This window comes from Pristiophorus japonicus, chromosome 7 (genome assembly GCF_044704955.1).
Source record: "Pristiophorus japonicus isolate sPriJap1 chromosome 7, sPriJap1.hap1, whole genome shotgun sequence".
In the NCBI taxonomy this organism is placed as follows: Eukaryota; Metazoa; Chordata; class Chondrichthyes; family Pristiophoridae; genus Pristiophorus; species Pristiophorus japonicus.
In genome coordinates, this window is record NC_091983.1 from 51,430,430 (window position 1) to 51,451,553 (window position 21,124).

Sequence of the window (21,124 nt, forward strand, 5' to 3'; positions counted from 1 at the left end):
GAACTAACCGGGGAGGGGGGGGCGGTACCGGAAGCGGAAGCGGCGCGCGGATCCAGCCACTTTCCAACTGACCGGCTGGCGAACCGCCTTCAGCCCCACACGCTCACCGGCCGCCACAGCCACAGCACCGTCAGGTAAATGGGGAGGGGGAGGTTCTGAATTCACCCTGGGAGTAGACTGCAGGACCCGGTGGTGGTGGTGGTTGAGATCCAGTCCTCGCTGCCGGCGGGGGGGGAGGAGGAGGGGGTGCTGGTTGCAGCCTCTGCCTGGATGGACCCAATGGCCCTCCTGGTCTTAAACCACACCTCTTCTCGGCGGCTGATCGACCTGCTGTGTATTTGCCTGTGTCCATGTCAGCTTCACGCTGGGTTATCTTGCTATGATTGTCATTATATTGTTTTAAAACACCCCTGGGTGGGGGGGGGGGGACGGCTTGACCTACCCCCGGCTCATTATTTTTGGGGGGTATGCTGTGCTGCCAGTCCACCCTGGACCCACTGTGTGTTGAAGATATCCATGTTGCTTAGGTGGACGGGCATGCCACACGGGTGTGTGAGGAGGGGCTGGATGCACTGATCGACTGACACAGGGTAGTGTCTGAGAGGTGACCTTTTGAACACATCTGTCCTTGATGTGATTTTACAAACCGATCGCATTTTAAACTATGATCCAAATTTTAGCAAATGATTTTAGTGTACATTATAACCTTTTTTAAAAAAAAAATAATAACCTTGGATATGTCAGTCAGGCTGTTATTTTGCTGTTGTTTCAAGCTTCCAATTGTATCATTATGAAATAGAAAATATAGAAACATAGAAAGTAGATGCAGGAGTAGGCCATTCAGCCCTTCTCGCCTGCACCGCCATTCAATAAGTTCATAGCTGAACATGCAAATTCAGTACCACCTTCCTGCTTTCTCGCCATACCCCTTGATCCCTCTCGTAGTAAGGACCTCATCTAACTTCCTTTTGAATATATTTAGTGAATTGGCCTCAACTACTTTCTGTGGTAGAGAATTCCACAGGTTCACCACTCTCTGGGTGAAGAAGTTTCTCCTCCTCTCGGTCCTAAATGGCTTACCCCTTATCCATGATCCTACATGTGTTGATTAGTAAAACTACTAATTATAATAGTTATTAGATTATACAAGGTCTGTTTGACTTCTAATGGATGTTACTGACTATTCATTGGAAGTTACTTGACGATTCATAGGGGTATTGTAGCATAGTGGTTATGTTACTGGACGAGTAATCCAGAGCCTAGACCATGAATTCAAATCCCATCCGGAGTCATGAATTCAAATCCCAACACGGCAGCTGGGGAATTTAAATTCAATTCAATAAATCTGGATTAAAAAGCTAATATAAGTAATGGTGACCATGATGATATTTGCGGATGACACCAAATTGTGGGGGTGAGCTGTGTGAGGTGAGGTGGGCTGTAGTGGCAGTCAATACTGAGGAGGACTGCAACAAATTACAAGACGACATTAATAAACTTTCAGATTGGGCATGTAATTGGCAAAATAATTTTAATACATAAATGTGAGGTATTACATTTTGATAAAAATGAGGTGCTCACATATTGCTTGGAAAATAAGAATTTAAATGAGATCTGAGTATAAATACACAAATCATTAAATGTAGCAACATGGGTTAATTAGGCCATAAAAAAAATTAACCAGACATCAGGGTTTATTTTTTGAGGGATAGAATTGAAAAGTAGAGAAGTTATGCTAAACTTGTATCCGTCATCATCATCATCATAGGCAGTCCCTCGAAGCGAGGATGACTTGAGTCGAGAACACTCAGGTCAAAGGCAGAATCTCGGTTGAGGAGATCTTCGAAGTGATCCTTCCAGCGGGCCCTGACTGCCTCGGTGTCCTTGGTGAGTGTTTCCTTGTTCTTGGCCAGCAGTGGGGTGGGGCCTTGGGAGTTTGGACCGTAGGTGGCCTTGACTGTGATGAAGAATTCTCGCACATCATGGTTGTCGGCCAGCTGCTGTATCTCCTGTGCTTTCTCCATCCACCACCTGTTCTTTAGGTCCCGGGTTTTTTTGTTGGACCTCAGCCTTGAGCAGCCTGTAATGTTGCTTTGCTGCTCCTGAGTTGGGTTGTTGCTTAAGGCTCAGAAATGCTCTGTGCTTGCGATCTATTAGTTCTTGGATCTCCTGATAATTCTCATCAAACCAGTGCTGGTGTTTTCTGGTTGAGTGACCAAGTATCTCTTTGCAGGCACTGGTTATGGAGGCCTGGAGGGCAGACCAAGTGCTGTGTGCATTCTGCGTCTCAGGGTCATCAAGGCACGCCAGGTTAGCTGTGAGGGCTCTCTTAGCAGGATCTTTAACTGCTCCGGCATTGACTTTTTTGCGACACTGCTTCTGCTGTCCCCTCCGCTTTGGGGCTATGTTGATGTCGATGATGGATCGGATTAGGTGGTGGTCCGTCCAGCAGTCGTCAGTTCCTGTCATGGCGTGGGTGATGCGCACATCTTTGCGATCCCTGGCTCGGACGATGACATAGTTGAGCATGTGCCAGTGTTTGGAGTGAGGGTGTTGTCATGATGCCTTGTATTTGTCCCTCCTGGCGGAACAAGTTGTTGGTGATGAGACATTTTGTCAGGAGTAGGGTACCACTAGAGTTGGCGTTCCCTACCCCCTCTCTGCCAATCACGCCTCACCAGACGGCCGTGTCTTTGCTGACCCTGGCATTGAAGTCACCTAGGAGGTCACCTCCTCAATCGAGACTCTGCCTTTGACTCGAGTGTTCGCGACTCCATCCCGCAGCATGCGACCTTCAGTGAAACCCCAACACCGCACCAGGTAGGAAAAGCCATAAGACAGCTCAAGAACAACAAGGCTACGGGAGCGGATGGAATCCCTGCTGAGGCACTAAAGTATGGCGGAGAGGCGCTGTTGGCGCGGGTGCATGACCTCATCTCTCTCATCTGGAAGGAGGAGAGCATGCCGGGAGATCTGAGATGCAGTGATCGTGACCATCTTTAAAAGGAGGGACAAGTCCGACTGTGGCAACTGCAGAGGAATCTCACTGCTATCTACCACTGGGAAAGTTGTCGCTAGATTCCTCCTCAACTGTCTTCTCCCTGTGGCCGAGGAACTCCTCCCGGAGTCACAGTGTGGATTTCGTCCCCTACGGGGCACAACGGACATGATCTTTGCAGCGCGACAGCTGCAGGAAAAATGCAGGGAACAGCGCCAGCCCTTACAAAGGCCTTTGACACTGTCAACCGCGAGGGTCTATGGAGCGGCGTCCTCCGTTTTGGGTGCCCCCAAAAGTTCGTCAACACCCTCTGCCTGCTCCACGACGACACACAGGCCGTGATCCTTACCAGTGGATCCATTACAGACACAATCCATATCCGGACCGGCGTCAAACAGGGCTGTTCATCGCTCCAACCCTCTTCTCAATCTTCCTTGCTGTCATGCTCCACCTCACAATCAACAAGTTCCCCGCTGGAGTGGAACTAAACTACAGAACCAGTGGGAAGCTGTTCAACCTTCGCCGTCTCCAGGCCAGGTCCAAGATCACCCCGACCTCTGTCGTCAAGCTACAGTAGGCAGACGATGCCTGCGTCTGCGCACATTCAGAGGCTGAACTCCAGGACATAGTCGACGTATTTACTGAGGCATACGAAAGCATGGGCCTTACGCTAAACATCCGTAAAACAAAGGTCATCCTCCAGCATGTTTGCACAGCACTGCCCCCCAGTCATCAAGATCCACGGTGTGGCCCTGGATAACGTGGACCATTTCCCATACCTCGAGAGCCTTTTATCAACAAAAGCAGACATTAATGAGGAGATTCAACACCGCCTCCAGTGCAGCCCTGAGGAAAAGAATGTTCAAAGACCAGGCCCTCAACTCCCAAAGCAAGCGCTCTATTTGGAACTCCTTCATGGCAAACGAGCCTAAGGTGGACAGAGGAAACGTTATAAGGACACCCTCAAAGCCTCCCTCATAAAATGCAACAACCCCACCGACACCTGGGAGTCCCTGGCCAAAGACCGCCCTAAGTGGAGGAACTGCATCCGGAAGGGCACTGAGTGCCTCGAGTCTCATTGCCGAGTGCATGCAGAAAACAAGCGCTGGCAGTGAAAAGAACGTATGGCAAACCTGTCCCACCCTCAATGACTGTCTGTCCCACCTGTGAGAAGGACTGTGGCTCTCGTATTGGACTGTTCAGCCACCTAAGGACTCTTAAAGAGTGGAAGCAAGTCTTCCTCGATTCCGAGGGACTGCCTATGAGGATCTACCTGGCCTGCTACCTTCAGAGTTCTATGGACCAGCCATCCAAGGCCCCTTTCTTCCTCTACATTTTACAGTGTCACACTATTTAATATGTATTCCCTTGCCTTGTTCAACCTCCCCAAATACATTACCTCAGTTATCCGTATTGAATTCCATTTGCCATTGTTCTGCCTACCTGACCAGTACATTGATATCTTCCTGCTGTCCTCAGCTTTCTTCTTCATTATCAACCATACAGCCTATTTTAGTGTCATCTGCAAACTTCTTAATCATACCCCCAACATTCAAGTCCAAGTCAATGATATATACCACAAAAAGCAAGAGACCCAGCACTGAGCCCTGTGGAACCCCACTGGATCTGGTCACAAAAACACTAATCAACCCTTTGCCTCCTGCCTCTGAGCCAATTTTGGATCCAACTTGCCACTTTGCCCTGGATCACATGGGCTTTTACTTTCGTGACCGTCTGCCATGTGGATCTTATCAAAAGCTTTGCTAAAATCCATATACACTACATCATACGCACTGCCCTCATTGACCTCCTGGTTACCGCCTCGAAAAATTCAATCAAATTAATCAGACATGACCTTCCCTTAACAAATCCATGCTGACTGTCCTTGATTAATCCATGTCTTTCCAAATGAAAATTTATCCTATCCCTCAGGATTTTTTCCAATAATTTTCCCACAACTGAGGTAAGGCTGACTGGCCTGTAATTACTCGGTCTATCCCTTTCTCCCTTTTTTTTTGCATATCGACTTGGCTGCATGTTTTAACTACTCAAAGAACTAAACGTACTGGTGAAAAGTTGGGCTACCTATTGCAAGTTAATTACGCTGAAAATTGTTGACGTCTGGTGCAAACAGGTGCAGGAAGCCTGTTGCACAGCGTAAGGTGACCGGATGAGAAAATTGTATTACAAACCTATCCCAAACATTGCTGCTGTCTCTCAAAAAGACCAATTTCTATTTAATCTCCCATTCTCTTCCATATATCAAGGGAGCTCTTTCTGTCCATTAGATGATGTGTATTGATAAACACATAGCAAATTTGTTTCCAGAAGATTTAAGTTATTCATACTGAAAGAAAGTGATTGTGTCCATTATCACAACTGTGTTTTGCTTTTAGAAATAGTGGTAACATCTTATCTTGATTATTGGATAGAAAATAGCTTGAGAAAATTGAATGGCACTAATATCATGGCTACGTTTTATTAACAGACAATTGTGTTTATATATTTATGAAATGTTATTTCTATTCTATTTGTACAATTCATTTTTTTTAATGAATGGCATGCATGTTTTAATAGCCCCTCAAAATGAGTTATGACAAATCAGCAATCTCCTCTGTTTGTTGATTGGTTAAAAGTCAGGAAGTGAAAGGAGCACTGCCCCACACGATCCCAGGTTTGAATATGCACAACGGTGCGCTCCTGGGCTCCATAGAGCACTACGCTGCGCACAACTCTGCAGCGTTTGAGAGCAAGTTCTTGAAGGAGGGTTTGCATCACAGAAGTGCGGATTTCCTTTGGATGTCGGTGGCGTGCTCCTTAGCTATGCCTAGTTTATGTATCTTATTTAAGAGTGTTGATCGGAGCAGTTTAGGAAGAAATGCTCACTGCCATTCTCAATGAAGATTGCTGCTCACAATTTCATGACCTCACCTTGAGGCAAATGGACACAAAATGTCTCCATTCCTTATAGTGTGTCTGACAAGAAACTTGTAGCATCTCAACCTTTCCATGCTTTAACAACTGTAACTTGCAGTTAGTTAACACCTTTATCTTAGTAAAAATGCCCCAAGGCACTTCACAGCATTATCAGACAGAATTTGACACCTAGCCACAAAAAAACGATATTGGGACAGATGAGCAAAAGCTTGGTCAAAGAGGTAGGTTTTAAGGAGCGGATTCAAGGAGGAGACAGAGGCAGAGGTTTAAAGGAGGGAATTTCAGAGCCTAGGGCCCAGGCAGCTGAAGGCATGGCTGCCATTGTGATGGTGAAGCGATGAAGATCGGGGGTGCGCAAGAGGCCTGAAGTAGAGGAATGCAGAGATCTTGGTGGGTTGCAGGGCTGGAGGAGGAAAGATTGGGAGGGGCGAGGCTATAAAGAGAGATTTGAACACTGAGGAGAATTTTAAAATCAAAGCATTGCTGGATCAGGAGCAAATGTAAGTCAGGGAACACTGGGGTATTAGGTGAATGCAAGTAAGTTTACAGATATTTGCAGATATTCTTTCCTAGAGTGCACAGCATTATTTAGCAATTCGGTCAAGCAGAATTAGCATGGATTTATGAAGGGGAAGTCATGTTTGACAAATTTGCTCGAATTCTTTGAGGATGTAATGAACAGGGTGGATAAAGGGGAACCAGTGGATGTGGTATATTTGGACTTCCAGAAGGCATTTGACAAGGTGCCACATAAAAGGTTACTGCACAAGATAAAAGTTCATTGGGTTTGGGGTAACATATTAGCATGGATAGAGGATTGGCTAATGAACAGAAAACAGAGAGTCGGTATAAATGGTTCATTCTCGGGTTGGCAATCAGTAACCAGTGAGGTGTTGCAGGCATCAGTGCTGGGACCCCAACTACCTACACTCGGTCCCTTCTTCCAAGTCGTTAATATAGATTGTAACATAGCCAAGTTTGCTGACGATACAAAGATGTGAGGAGGACACAAAAAATCTGCAAAAGGACATAGACAGGCAAAGTGAGTGGGCAAAAATTTGGCAGATGGGGTTAATGTTTGAAAGTGTGAGGTCATGCACTTCGGCAGAAAAAAATCAAAGAGCAAGTTATTATTTAAATGGAGAAAGATTGCAAAATGCTGCAATACAGTGGGACCTGGGGGTACTTGTACATGAAACACAAAAGTTTAGTGTGCAGATACAGCAAGTGATCAGGAAGGCCAATGGAATCTTGGCCTTTACGGCAAAAGGGATGGAGTATAAAAGCAGGGAAGTCTTGCTACAGTTGTACGGGTATTGGTGAGGCCACACCTGGAATACTGTGTGCAGTTTTAGTTTCCATATTTACAAAAGGATATATTTGCTTTGGAGACAGTTCAGAGAAGGTTCACTAGGTTGATTCCGGAGATGAGGGGGTTGACTTTTGAGGAAAGGTTGAGTAGGTTGAGCCTCTACTCCATTGGAATTCAGAAGAATGAGTGGTGATCTTATCGAAACGTATAAGATTATGAGGGGCTTGACAAGGTGGATGCAGAGAGGATAGTTCCACTGATAGGGGAGACTAGAACAAGAGAGCATAACCTTAGAATAAGGGGCTGTCCACTTAAAACTAAGATGAGAAATTTCTTCTGAGGGTTGTGGATCTATGGAATTCGCTGCCTCAGAGAGCTGTGGAAGCTGGGACATTGAATAAATTTAAGACAGAAATAGACAGTTTCTTAACTGATGAGGGAATAAGGGGTTATGGAGAGCAGGCGGGGAAGTGGACCTGAGTCCATGATCGGATCAGCCATGATTGTATTAAATGGCAGAGCAGGCTCAAGGGGCCGTATGGCCTACTCCTGCTCCTATTTCTCAATGTTATATGATTTTGAATTCATTAAGTGAAAACTAAAGATACACTAGGTCTGCTTGAGCTGCACGCATTGTTCATACTAACTAAATTATGAGCAGGAAGTGACCTATAACTCAAGATAAAGATGCAAAATTTGAGTACAGTATTTATTTGAAAAGCGTAAGTGAAATAATTGGGTTAAGAGCTCAAGGTTATTTATGTGAATGTTTGATTCTGTAGTTATTGGTACGACAGAAAACATTCCCTAACAAACGGAATTAATAGATGTTCAGCTCATTACGCTTTGTCCGATAAACAATACAGATGTCGTTATTACTGCACTTAGAAAATGGAACTGATTGATATCAGAAATTATGGAAAATCTGCTTCGTGATCATTGAGATTTTGTCCTTCGCAGAAAAGCTAGTAAATTCCTCGTGGTGCATAATATTCTTTGCAATGGAATTTTTCCTTGACAGAATTGCTTTGACAGAAGGATAAAGATAATTTGTTTGGTCTAGAAACCTCGGGTTTGGTTGGGCTACTTGGAGGGGGAGGAGGGGGAAGGCAAGGTATGAAGGGTCTTGTATATGTTAACTGGTGGGTGGTGTCTCAGGCCTTGCTTTGGGTTCCTGCAGATCACTTGCAGCTCCCTTTTGCTTGGGTCTGCTTTCTCTTCCTTCAGCTTGTAGCAGAAACAACATTGAGATTACCAAATTCTTCCAAATATGCTATCTATTTAAAGATACCCTGCCCCAAAAAGGGCAGAAAAGATTGTTTCTAAAAGCAAGTATGGCAAAGTAACGTTGACTAAGAGTCAGGTATTACAGTGGTATGAGCTTTTGATGATTTCTCTACATAGTGTGACAAAAAATAATGTTACCATAGTACATGCATTGTTAGAAAACCTTTGTCCACTTACAGAAAATGGTCCAGGCCTACTTCAAGCACAAGAGCTCAGGAAACAGATGTAGGTAGAAAGTAGAAATTCATAATATAATTGTCTATGTTGCCAATTCTGTTTACCTGTGACTGTCCACTGTCTTCAAAATGCAGTTACTAATGGGCATTAATTGGATTGTCCCCACAGCTATCCAGCCTGGGATTCGGCTGGCTAGCTCTTTGCCAGCCGGCACAGACACGATGGGCCAAAATGGCCTCCTTCTGTGCTGTAAATTTCTGTGATTCTATGATTAAGGTGGATGTTGTGCTTTAGTGCACTTTTAAGTGTTCAGAACAGCTTACTCTTTCAAATACTGGCAATTATGTCAACCAATAAATCTGTAAATTAACACAGATGTTTAAAGGAATCTTAATAAATCAACTTAAAATTTTGTTCCTGGTTGTGATGATGCACTCCAGTCTCAGGAAGGCGCCAAGCCATTCAATTCAAATTCAAACATTTTTTGTCAGCTGTACTTGAGTTGTGAAAATGTATCTTGGGCTGGCCTGTTCCAAATTGGTAGTCTTTCTGAAGGCATCAGAGATAGAGGTATCAACAGTGAAGCACCATGTAAGATTGATTTAGAGAGGATATGATGAGATAAATGGAAGTCTGTATGTTTTTAGCATTGTGGGTAGACCTTTAATTTCTATACTATGCATATGATCATGTCACAGCCAAGAGAGACTTTTAATCTCATAGATAAGTGGTCAGAATAATAGTGTTTCATTCCTTTTTTACATTGGATAACTAAGTTTTATGGGTCATACATTTTTGATAATTATGTACAGTTAGATTAGAATTTTGTTGCAGCAATTTGATAAATAAGAAAATACAATCTTTAACACAGGACAATGGATGGTGCAGGGACGTTATTTTAACATTGTTCTTTATTGAGCTGGAATAACCTAAAGCTCAAGCAAAATGTACAGGAAATTACTGATGGAGGTTGTTGGGTATATAATCAATTTTCATAATTGATTAAGTTGGATTAAGTTTCCACTATTTCACTGCACTCTGCTATTCTGTTCATACCAAATGTATGTATGGGACAGGAATTGACTGTCTTATAATTAAAAAGGAATGCTAGTGGACATCTTGCTCCCATGCTATACCAGCTCATTGTTAATTCTAGGTTATAAAATAACCAACTGAAAACAATTTAGACCACATGTGATGTGATAAACATCTGCCTCATGAATGGATTAAGAAAAGTATAAAGCTAATGATTAATGCTTACTTTCTGACAAGCAAGGTATTGGGCCTACAAGGATGTGTGCAACAGCAGCCTGTGTAAACTATTAAAGCCTAATATGTTTGTGCTGAACAATATAGTTAGTAACCAATCAGTGGTGTAAGTCCTTCAGAGACTGAAATTGCCCCTTTCAATAAGAGCAGTGGTCGTCTGAAAGTGGCGACCACGGGTCGGTAAGAACTCACCGTTCGGTTGGCGTGGAGGGGCCGCCATTTTAAAAATTGCCCTCGTGGATTTTCTCGGCGGAGAACGTTTCCTCTCCGCCCGTGCTGCCGCCCCATCGACCCCTCAGCGACCGGCGGCGACCCCCTTTTCGCACCGCGTGTAAAATTGCCCCGCTGGAGCGATTGGCCACCAGTCGATGCCACTGACAGCTTTTCCCGGCAGGAGCCTTCTGTAGCTGGGTGGCATGTCCGCCCTTAAAGAGGAGGGTATACTGTCATTTTATTTTAATTGTCGGCCGACTGCCGGGTTGGCCCGACAATGGCGGCCACGGGTTTGACCGAGCCGCCACCCCCTCTTGTGTACAGGGCCGCTGGCCCGGCCGAAACCCTCCCTGTGGCCCAGTGTTTGCCACTAAAATGGCTGCAGAGTTTGCAGTGGCTTTCCCCTTTACTGAAGGGGAGGGACGTTGTGACGCGGCGTTGAGCTGACATCAGCGCGGTGCTTATGACTTGGAGCGACGGCAGCTCTGACCCGTCCGCACTTCCGCCCCGCTGATGACACCACTTCCACCCCGCTCCAAAAAAAAACAAAGTGCTGAAAATCACCGGATTGTCCACCCCATGCATTGGGACGGACGGTGCACATCGGTAGGTGCGCCCCGTTTCGGGCGAAGGGCAATTTCGGCCCTAGTGTCTGGGATTTTTACATAATTGGCATTTCTAGTTGCTGAGTAATAAAATTGACGAGGTAAAAATGTTTTGCAAAGAGCCAAAGAATTTGTAGCTGACGTGCATTAAACACTTAACTGATTGTTGTGCCAATGATTTTGTTGTGTGTCTGCAGTTTTGAAAACACGTAGAGTGGTATATCTAACATGTCAGGTCATCTGATCGGGTAGTGCAATGTTATGCTAGCAATATTTGACTGTACCTTGGAGGTGTATCACACTAATTGGCACCTACAAAATCTGCGGCTGATGCCTGGTGTCTGCAGGGACGTAAAAGGAAAGTCCCAAGGAAGGTGATTAGGTATCTGTCCCTCTTAACTTCTTTCCTTTCCCACCCTGCCCCCCCCCGCCCCCATCCTCCAACCACCCCTAAGAAAGGGAAATTAGCAGGCATGTCAACATGGGACATTGTTGCATCTCTAGCCAACAGTGATAGCATGACATCGTAGTCTGCTTGCTCTTTCAACCAAAGAACGATGCACGACATGAAGGAGAATATATTTTGTTTAACAATGTAAATTTAAAGCAAATCTTGTGATCCAATGATGCTTCTAGGTACAAATGTGACATTTGTGATGGGCAAAAAGTGATTATCTTCCAGTAAAATGCTATCAAGCAAAACAACTTAAGCTAGCCAATCCAAAAATACCACATTTGGGCTCAGCTCATGACACGGTTGTTAACATGTTTGTCTTTGTTTGCAGAATGTATTTGCTATAACTTGCCCACAGTGTTGTAGCAGAGTACTAAAATTTTTGAATTTTGGTTGCAGGAAAAGATGGAAAATCTTCAACTAGACTCTCAGGTTACTGATACCGTAACATTCAACATTAGTAAGAAGACTAATAATGAAGAGAGTGTGAACACAGTACTGCAAGAATCTCAAACTCAGCAGGAGCAATTGCTGTTTGGAACAGAGAACATTGACCTAAGTGCAGATGCATTTCTATCTGGGCCTGTAAATAAAATATCTGATGCATGTCCGATGAATCTCATGGATAAGCTTAATGATCAGATGATGGATAGTGTAATAATATCTGATTCACCTAGTAATAGTGAGGGTGATGCAGGAGATCTAGCAATCCTGCATGATTGTGAAGAGACTTTAGGGATTGGGTGTAGTGATGTTCAGTCAGTGGATTTAGAGAATAAGGATTATAAAGAGGCTTCTGCTGAAGAGAGTGAACCAACAACCTCTGTAGTACACAATGATGACGACGACGACGATGATAGAACTCCAACACAAGATGAAATGTCTGTCCCACAAAATCTGGAACTAGCAGTCGGGTCAGAAGAAGAACATCAAGTAACAAATAAAAGTCTTGAGAATGGCACAGGAGGCCAGGTTGATATTGAATTGCAGGAGAAGCAGGCCCTGCTACCTGTTGCCACTGAGTTGACTAAAGATGAACATCTGCCTGTGTGCACCATTTTCAGCCAGGATAATCAGTCTAAAACCCAGGTTCATGTTCCTTTGAAAGCAGATGGTTATGAACCTCAGATGGTGAAATCTCCCAGCTTTGGGACAATTATTGATACTCCCAGTAAGCCTCCATTATTTGGGGTTCACCCTAGTCCTAGCCTAAGTAAATTTTTCACAGATGATGTCAGTTCAAGCTCATCGGCAGCGGAATTTTTTGATTCCTTTACTTCGACGACTTTTATTTCTGTTAGTAATCCAAATGCTAGTGCTTCAGTACCTGATAGATTGTCCTCGCTTTCTACTCCTGGGATGGCCAATCCACATAACCCCGCAAATCAATCTTTTATTATCGGAAGTGGCATCACACCTTCATCAGCATCATCTACTGAAATATCTCTATCACCTAAACCCTTTTCTCAGCTCCAAGCAGCATTTGCGGGAAGTGATGACCCCTTCGCAACAGCGTTGAACATGAGTGAGATAGATAGACGGTATGATGCTTGGATTCCGTCTGAGGAGACCAAGAAGATTCTAATTTCTGTAGCTACCCAACAGTACAGCTCAGTGTTCGTAGATAAGGAGAAGGTGACCATGCCAGGCCTGAAGTTTGACAACGTGCAAGTAAGTCAGTGTTTCTTTTTGTGTTACAGTAAAGCTGACGCTTGTTAATTTTACAGCATTAGCAACATCCAGAATCTGTTCCAGGCATGCATTTCATTGGGGGAAAATTAATGCTTCTTGGGATACGATACACTATATATATGAAAAGTTCTAAAAGGAAGCCAGCTTGCTGATCTGTTGTTTCACGTTCAGTTTGATAATGACTGCTCTTTTCAGAAGGGGTTAGTTACTTAAATCTGCATACACATTACTGTCTTTTCAATTAACTGTAACTTGGGTAGCATAAAGGAAACTTTTATGGGACTTTGTTGCATTTTTGATAATTAATAGATTACATCTCCGTAGGTGCAATTGAGACCTGCCAGGCTCTGAACAAAGGATGCAAATCACCTTCGTAAAACACTTGGAAATTGTCGCTGTATTCATTAGAACAGAGGAGATTATAGGGTAATTTGATAGAGGTGTTTAAAATTATGAAGGGATGGGACAGAATCAGATTGTTTTCAGTAATTGAGGGGTCCAGAAAAAGGGAATAGAGATGAAAGATTACATGTAAGAGATTTAGGACAGAGAGCAGGAGAAACTTTTAACATAAGGGGCTGAGGGGTTGTGTAATGCACTACCAAAGTTAGTGATTGAAGCAGAGACCAAGTCAACATTTAAGAGTGATTACAGAGGTGGTTGAAGGAAAGAGGGGGGATAAAGGTATATGGGAATAGAACAGGCACATGGTATTAAGATTGCTGCTTGTGAAGTTTGCAGAATGAACAGCCGATTTCCGTTTTGTAATTTCTATGTAATTCCATGTAAGAAATAGTATTTTAATTAGTTTTTTGAGATAGATAAGCTGTGTCTCTTTTTAGTGTTCAGCTCCCTGTAACTTGAAATAAAGATACTGATACTTAAGCTGTTCGTTCTTAACATCTATGATGAGAGTAAGGGTGGAGGGATATTGAGGGCAATTACAGCAATGTGAAATGAGGGTTACTCCTTGGGAAAAGAGTGATGCCATCATTGAGAACAGGCATATGCTAGTGTGGGAGCCACAGGAGAGAGTCCAAAGAGGTTCATTGTATTTCAGGGTATGTGACATAAATTGTGGAAGTTGAGAGAAAACAACTAAAACCTGTAGTTCATGTAGGAACCAACGATATAAAAAGGCATAAAGAGTGTTTGTGGAGTTAAATTCTAGATTAAAGGGCAAGACCTTTAATCTTCTATAGTTAAGGGAATGCAAGCCTAGTCTGTGCAACCTGTCCTCATGATTTAACTCTCTTACCCCAGTATAATTATTGCTTGGGATTACTTCCGGTGCCATACCCTGGCCTACTTCTCTTCCTATGTTGGTCCATTCAACCCCTCGAGCCTGTTCCACTCTAGAATTGGAGCATAGCTGATCTGCATCTAAACTCCATCTACCTGCCTTGGTTCCCTTGGTAACCCTCAATACCCTTGCTTAACAAAAATCTATCAATTTCTGTTTTGAAATTTTCAATTGACAGCCTCAACAACTTTTTGGGGGCGAAAGTTCGAGATTTTTACTACCCTTTGTGTGAAGAAGTCCTTTCTGATATCTCCCCTGAATGGCCGAGCTCTAATTTTAAGGTTATGCCCTCATGTTCTGGACTCCTCCCCAGAGGAAATAGTTTCTCCCTATCAACCCTATTAACTTCTTTTAATCTTAAACACCTCAATTAGCTTACCTTTTAATCTTCTATAGCTATGGGAATACAAGCCTCATCTGTGCAACCTGTCCTCATGATTTAACCCTTTTACCCCAGTATAATTATTGTGAATCTGCACTGCACCCCCCTCCAAGGCCAATATATCCTTCCTGACATGCAGCGCCCAGAACTGAATGCAGTATTCCAGATGGGGTCTAACCAGAGCTTTATATAACTGTAACATAACTTCCGTCCCTTTGTATTCCAGGCCCCTTGAGATAAAGGCTAACATTCCATTAGCCATTTCAATTATTTATTGTATCTGTCCACTAGTTCTTGGTGATTCCTGTACTTGAACCCCTAAATCTCTCTGCTCATTAACAGTTCCTAGCTTCTCGCCATTTAGAATAAACTCTGATCTATCTTTCTGGGTCTATAGTGGATAACCACACACTTTCCCACACTGAACTCCATTTACCACAGTTTTGCGCACTCGCTTAATCTATCCATGTTCTTTTGCAACTTTCTGCTCCAGTTGAGGATAAACTGATCAGATAACTAACATGGCTAGAGAAAGGCTGAAGCATTTGCAACTATCTTCAGACAGAAATGCCGAGTGGATGATCCATATCAGCCTCCACCATCACAGAAGCCAGTCTTCAGCCAATTCGATTCACTCCACGTGATATCAAGAAACGGCTGAGCGCACTGGATACAGCAAAGGCTATGGGTCCGGACAACATCCCGGCTGTCATCCGGAAGACGCGCTCCAGACCGAGCTGCACTTCAAGCCAAACTGTTCCAGGACAGCTACAACATTGGAATCTCAACAACGATGTGGCAAACTGCCCAGGTCCTGACCACAAAAAGTAGGACAGATCCAATCCATCCAATTACCGTCCCATCAGACTACTCTCAATCATCAGCAAAGTGATGGAAGGTGTCATCGACAGTGCTGTCAAGCGGCACTTACCAATAACCTGCCCACCGATACTGCGTTTGGGTTCCGCCTAGGCCGTTCGACTCCAGACCTCATTACAGATTGAGACCAAACATGGACAAAAGAGCTCAATTGGTGAGGTGAGAGTGACTGCTTTTGACATCAAGGCAGCATTTGACCTAATGTGACATCAGGGAGCCCTAGTAAAACAGAAGTCAATGGGAATCAGTGGGTAAGCTCTACACTGGCTGGAGTCAAACCTAGCACAGAGGAAGATGATTGGTTGGAGGTCAATCATCACAGCCCCAGAACATCGCTGCAGGAGTTCCTCAGAGCAGTGCCCTAGGCACAACCATCTTCAGCTGCTTCATCAATGACCTTCCCTCCATTGCAAAGTCAGAAGTGGGGATGTTTGCTGATAACGGCACAGTGTTCAATGCCATTTGCATCTCCTCAGATAATGAAGCAGTCCATGCTCACATGCAGCAATACTTGGGCTGATAAGTGGCAAGTAACATTCGCGCTACACAAGTGCCAGGCAAAGACTTTCTCCTACAAGTAAGAGTCTAACCACCAGCCCTTAACATTCGATGGAATTTCCATTGCTGAATTCCCCACCATCGACATCTTGGGGATCACCTTTGATCATAAGCTTAACTGGACCAGCCACATAAATGCTGTGGCAACAAGAGCAGGTCAGCGGCTGGGTATTCTGCACCGAGTGTCTCACCACCTGAATCCCCAAAGCCTTTCCACCATCCAGAAGGCACATGTCAGGAGTGTGATGGAATACTCTCCACATGCCTGGATGAGTGTAGTTCCAACAACACTAAAGAAGCTTGAGACCATCCAGGACAGAGCTGCCCTCATCCACCACCTTAAACACTCACTCCCTCCAGCACCGGGGTACCGTAGCTGTTATGCAATTGAATGTGGTAGCTATTTTGCATACAGCAAGGTCCTAAAACAGCACAAATCACTGTTTTATCTATACTTTTGGCGCCATTGGTTGAGGGAAAGATATTGGCTAGTACATTGGGAGACCTCAGTCCTCTTCTTTGAATATTATTGTTGGATTTTTATTGTCCACCTGAACAAGCAGATCAGACCTTAATTTAATCTGTCACCTGAAAAGTGGTACTGGACTGTCAACCTAGCATATGTGTTCAAATCCTGGAGTAGGACTGGAACCCGCAGCCTCCTAACCAGACCTCTACCACCTAGAAGGATAAGGGCAGCAGGCACATGCAAATGCCACCACCTCGAAGCTCCCCTCCAAATTACACACCATCCTGACTTGGAAATATATTGCCATTCTGCATCATTACTGGGTCAAAATTCTGGAACTCACTCCCTAACAGCGCTATGGGAGTACCTTCACCACACAGACTGCAGCAGTTCAAGAAGGTGGCTCACCAGCACCATCTTCTGTAGGGCAATTGGGGATGGGCAATAAATGCTTGCCAGCGACACCCACATCCTCGGAACGAATTCAAAAAATGAAGGAGACAAATTTGTATAGAGCAGCAGGAAGACCCCAATGAGCAAGTAAACTAAGAGCAGAAGGAATGTCAAAGAACAGGTGGTTCCACTTAAGGGTAAATTGGGTTTAAAACCTATTACAGATGATCAGAATATGGCAGCTACATTGAATAGATTCTTCAAATCAGTCATCATGCAGGGGATAATTTCCAGTCCTAGTAAGTGGTATAGCTCAAAATTGAAAAAATAAAGCACAAATTTAGTAATTACAGTTTAGTAATCCATATGGGAAATAATTGGAGTGCATTATATGGGATGCTATAAATGAATATATAATGAGCACATGTATTATAGGGAGTAGTCAGCATGGTGCTAGAAGTCAAGTCAATCCTGCTGGAATTTGAGGATGAGTGTAGTCTGGAAGATGCAGTTTTCTTGGAATTGCAAGTATTTTTGACAAAGTTACTTGTGATACCAGTAAGGAAGGTTAAGGCTGAAGGAATATGGTAAATTGTCTAAGTGGATTGAGAGAGGCACCACGAGAGGTGACATAGAACGTGCTCTATGTGACGAGAAAGTAACCAGTGATATTGTAAGAGAATACAGACCCTGTGTTCACAATATTTGCGAATGAAATGAAACCAGTTATTTTTAGGATATTAAGTTTGCTGATGATGCATACATGTGGCAGGTAATGAGTAGAAAGCAGAGAGAATTGGACTAATGTTATAGTTGACTGAGGTGCGACCGATTGATTTTCAGGTGTATAAATTTGGGGTAATTTGTATAGGAACAAAGAGCAGTAAATGTGTACAACATGAAATATTCCTCATTTGCAAAAACAGGAAAGGTAAACAATTTGGTAGTCATATTTGTAGTCATTGACCATAGGTTGTAAGTATCTGGTTAGTGTAAAGCAGTTATAAAAATGGAAATCCAATATCGTGGTACTAACATTGTGTAGATCAGTGTTGAGACCAACTCTGGAGTTTGCCATGGAGTTTGGCCACCTTACCTCAAAAAAGCTGTTGGAGGATGGGATAATTGGACCAGGGTGCACAGATGTAATTCAAGTATAAATGTAGACATAAGAACTAATTAATGGGAATGTGTAAATAAGAACAGACTGTCTTTAAAATGGGGTCTGTGTCCCTTGTTCCATTTATTCCTTCACTTTCTAACCATGTTCACCTGCACTCAACACTTGGTTGACTCCCTATATACCTTATAGTTAAATAGAAAAACTTGCATAATTTGGGAAGCGGTAAAGTTGGTTGGAGAATAGGATTTTCTCTGAAGTACAGGGCGAGAAGCTATGAGATGCAAAACTGAGGTGGCACAGCACCATCTTTGGTGGGAGGCTGCAATTACCATGTGACCAGTTTATGTAGACAATTTTGATTTATAAATGTGGACATGGGAATTTATCATGGAAAAAAGTTAACACAGAATTGTGACAAACATGGTAAGTCGTAAGATTTTGTAGACAGGATTGTGCAAAGATTCAAGTTTCATCATTATACATAGATCAATAAGCAAACTTGGTAATAAGCATAAGACGAGTATAAAATTCATAAGCCTTGATTAAGGTTGGAGATTAGAAAAAAAAATTTTTCCCCATACGGTGGATTGATTTGCAAAAGAGGTAGTTGAAGGGTGTTAGATTGGCATCTGTTGAGAAGATTGCAGGTTATAGGAATATTAATAGATTTGCTAAATTTTTCAGGGGATGCGGCAGAAGGAATGTTGTGTTCCTTGGAGTAGGGTATCGATTGGTAGTAATTGTTGGTAGAAGCCCATGACAGGATAGTCATGACCAATACTTTAGAAGGACAAAGAAACCAGCTGCATGGGAACACTATCACCTCCAAGTCACACACTGTTTGTAGCTCAAAATGCTATTTATGACTTCAACATGTGTCGCCCTTCCTTTGTTGTCGCTTGGTTAAAATCCTGGACTTCCTACCCAACAGTATTGTGGGAGTATTGCTTTATCTCATAATACTCCTGTGAAGCGCCTTGGGACATTTCACTACGTTAACGGCACTATATAAATACAAGTTGTTGTCGTTGAGTCCCTTAACCCCACAAACTGCAGTGGTTCAAGAAGGCGGTCCACCAAAACCTTCAAGAATAACTAGGGTAGGGCAATAAATGCCGGCCTTGCCTATGACACCCGCATCCTGATGAATGATTGAAAAAAAATGTTTTTGGAAACTTGTTTAATTTCCTTTCAACCATCTCTGTTCCAGTGAAAATAGTCATAATTATAGTTTCTCATACTGTCAGTCTGGGTTCAGTGCAGATTTCAGACATGAATTGGCAATGTGATATCAGTCATTCAATTCATGTAAATCTGTCTTGTAAGAAAGATGTGCTCTTTAGTGTACCTGACCCATCTTCAGTGTCAGTATTGTGGCATAACCCTGGTCCTGTGTGGAGAATAAATGAATGAAACAGAAAACGTGTCAATATCTCCCTTATACACACGTTTCTTTCAAGTGCACACTCGTTAATCTGAAAATGTCTTATAAAGCAGCTGCTTCCATTTTTTAAAAGAACTGAGGATAGCTTTGAAACCGCACCATCTACAATGCAAGTGGAAGATCACATGATTTTCAAGCTTAGATTGAGAAAATCTATTCAAGGCACTAGATCATTTTACCCTCTGGAACTCACCGGGGGGAAAAAAATCTTCAACATCATGAGGTGATTGGCTTCCCATCTTTCTTTTGTTCCCATACGCAGTCAAGCGGACAGCGCGGTGCTCTAGGGAACCCGTGCAGCCAGCCTGCCGGCTTTTCAATGCAAAAAGCGCGCCTGCTTAAAGGGACTGCAGCGCCAAAAAAATTACAGGGAACATTAACAGACACTAGAATCTGATGTTGCTTCTCCTAATATCGACTCCCATCACCCTTTGCCATTTCTTGCTTTAGTAAAGGAAACAAAGGCCAGGTAAGATTTTTTTTAAGTTGGGTGTTTCGAGGTGTTATTCTCAATACTCAAGGATGAGGCTTTTTGGATCTTTTCCAAGAAGAAAAATCCATGCTGAGGGTGCTATCCAATTAACATTACCTGTTGGGCCTAATCTATGGAGAGACAATTGATCTAATTGTTTCTCCAGTCTATTTTAGGTAAGGAACTTAAAAGTGGGTAAGGAAAAGTCCTGAACAACGTTGGCAAATAGCTTTAAAAAAATACTAGTTGATGACCAAGTTAGTCTTCAGATAAAAAAGTTGCAGGGAGGGATAATTGGACTAAAACATGCAGATGTAATTCATTATCCATTTTGAAGTGATGTATTCCCTTATTTTTATATATTGCTTGGATTTTATATTTAAATGCAAAGCTTATGGCAATTTTGGAAGCAGAAAGATAGTTTCTCTGCAGTGCAGGCTGAGGTGATGCAAAGCTGAGATACAATAGTGCCACCACTGGCAGCAGGATGTATTGCAGCATGACCAGTTTACATGGTAGTTTGCCTTAGAGATATAGACATAGGAATTTATAATTGTAAAGTTGAAGGACGTGCATGCAGATGTAAGTTTTTTTTTAATATAGGTATTCCTTCCATTTGTATAACCATTCTTATACATTTGCCCATGTTCATTTGTAACTTTGCTCGATTTTCAACATGAATAGTAATTATTCAAAATCAAGTTGCTTTGCTTCAGTGTATGTATGAATATAGTGTGTGTGTGTGTGAAATATAAACACGTGGAATTTAAAGCTCCAGGATAGAACTGCGTTGTCTGCTGCAAATGACTCATTAATCAAACTGTATGCGGATGTGCTCTGATCCTTTCAGGGTGATGCTGTCAGGGAAGTAATGCTGCGGTTTTTGGGAGAACAGGCTGCAATGAAAAGACAAGCTTTGACTGCAAATGCTGTGGAGCAGTCCTTTGTGGGACTCAAGCAATTAATAGTAAGTAAAGGATCCTCCATATACAGTGTTATCACACATATATAAGAAAGCATTCTTTCTTTATTTCACTTTGACATTGCTGTGGATGGCTTGTTACCCGAGAATGGCGTGCAGAAGGGAAGGAATCCTTCAGTATTCCTGTCTGCTCTCATTAACATGCAGCAATATTTGTTGTCTGTCCTTTTTAGCT

At 43.1% G+C, this 21,124-nt stretch overlaps 2 protein-coding genes across 3 annotated transcripts in view; both read left to right on the plus strand.

Moving 5' to 3' along the window:
* Positions 1-21,124, plus strand: part of rps7 (ribosomal protein S7) — a 439,982-nt gene that overhangs the window by 223,657 nt on the left and 195,201 nt on the right. The gene's annotated exons all lie outside the window — the stretch shown is intronic.
* trappc12 (trafficking protein particle complex subunit 12) overlaps positions 21-21,124 on the plus strand; it is a 110,258-nt gene continuing 89,154 nt past the window's right edge. The window contains exons 1-4 of one of the 2 annotated variants that reach the window (XM_070884942.1): positions 21-134; positions 1,769-1,887; positions 11,652-12,923; positions 20,818-20,934. In XM_070884942.1, coding sequence (XP_070741043.1) covers positions 11,658-12,923; positions 20,818-20,934 — 1,383 coding nt within the window. In that variant the 5' untranslated portion in view covers positions 21-134; positions 1,769-1,887; positions 11,652-11,657. The remainder of the gene's footprint in view (positions 135-1,768; positions 1,888-11,651; positions 12,924-20,817; positions 20,935-21,124) is intronic. The other variant, XM_070884943.1, reaches the window with a different exon arrangement.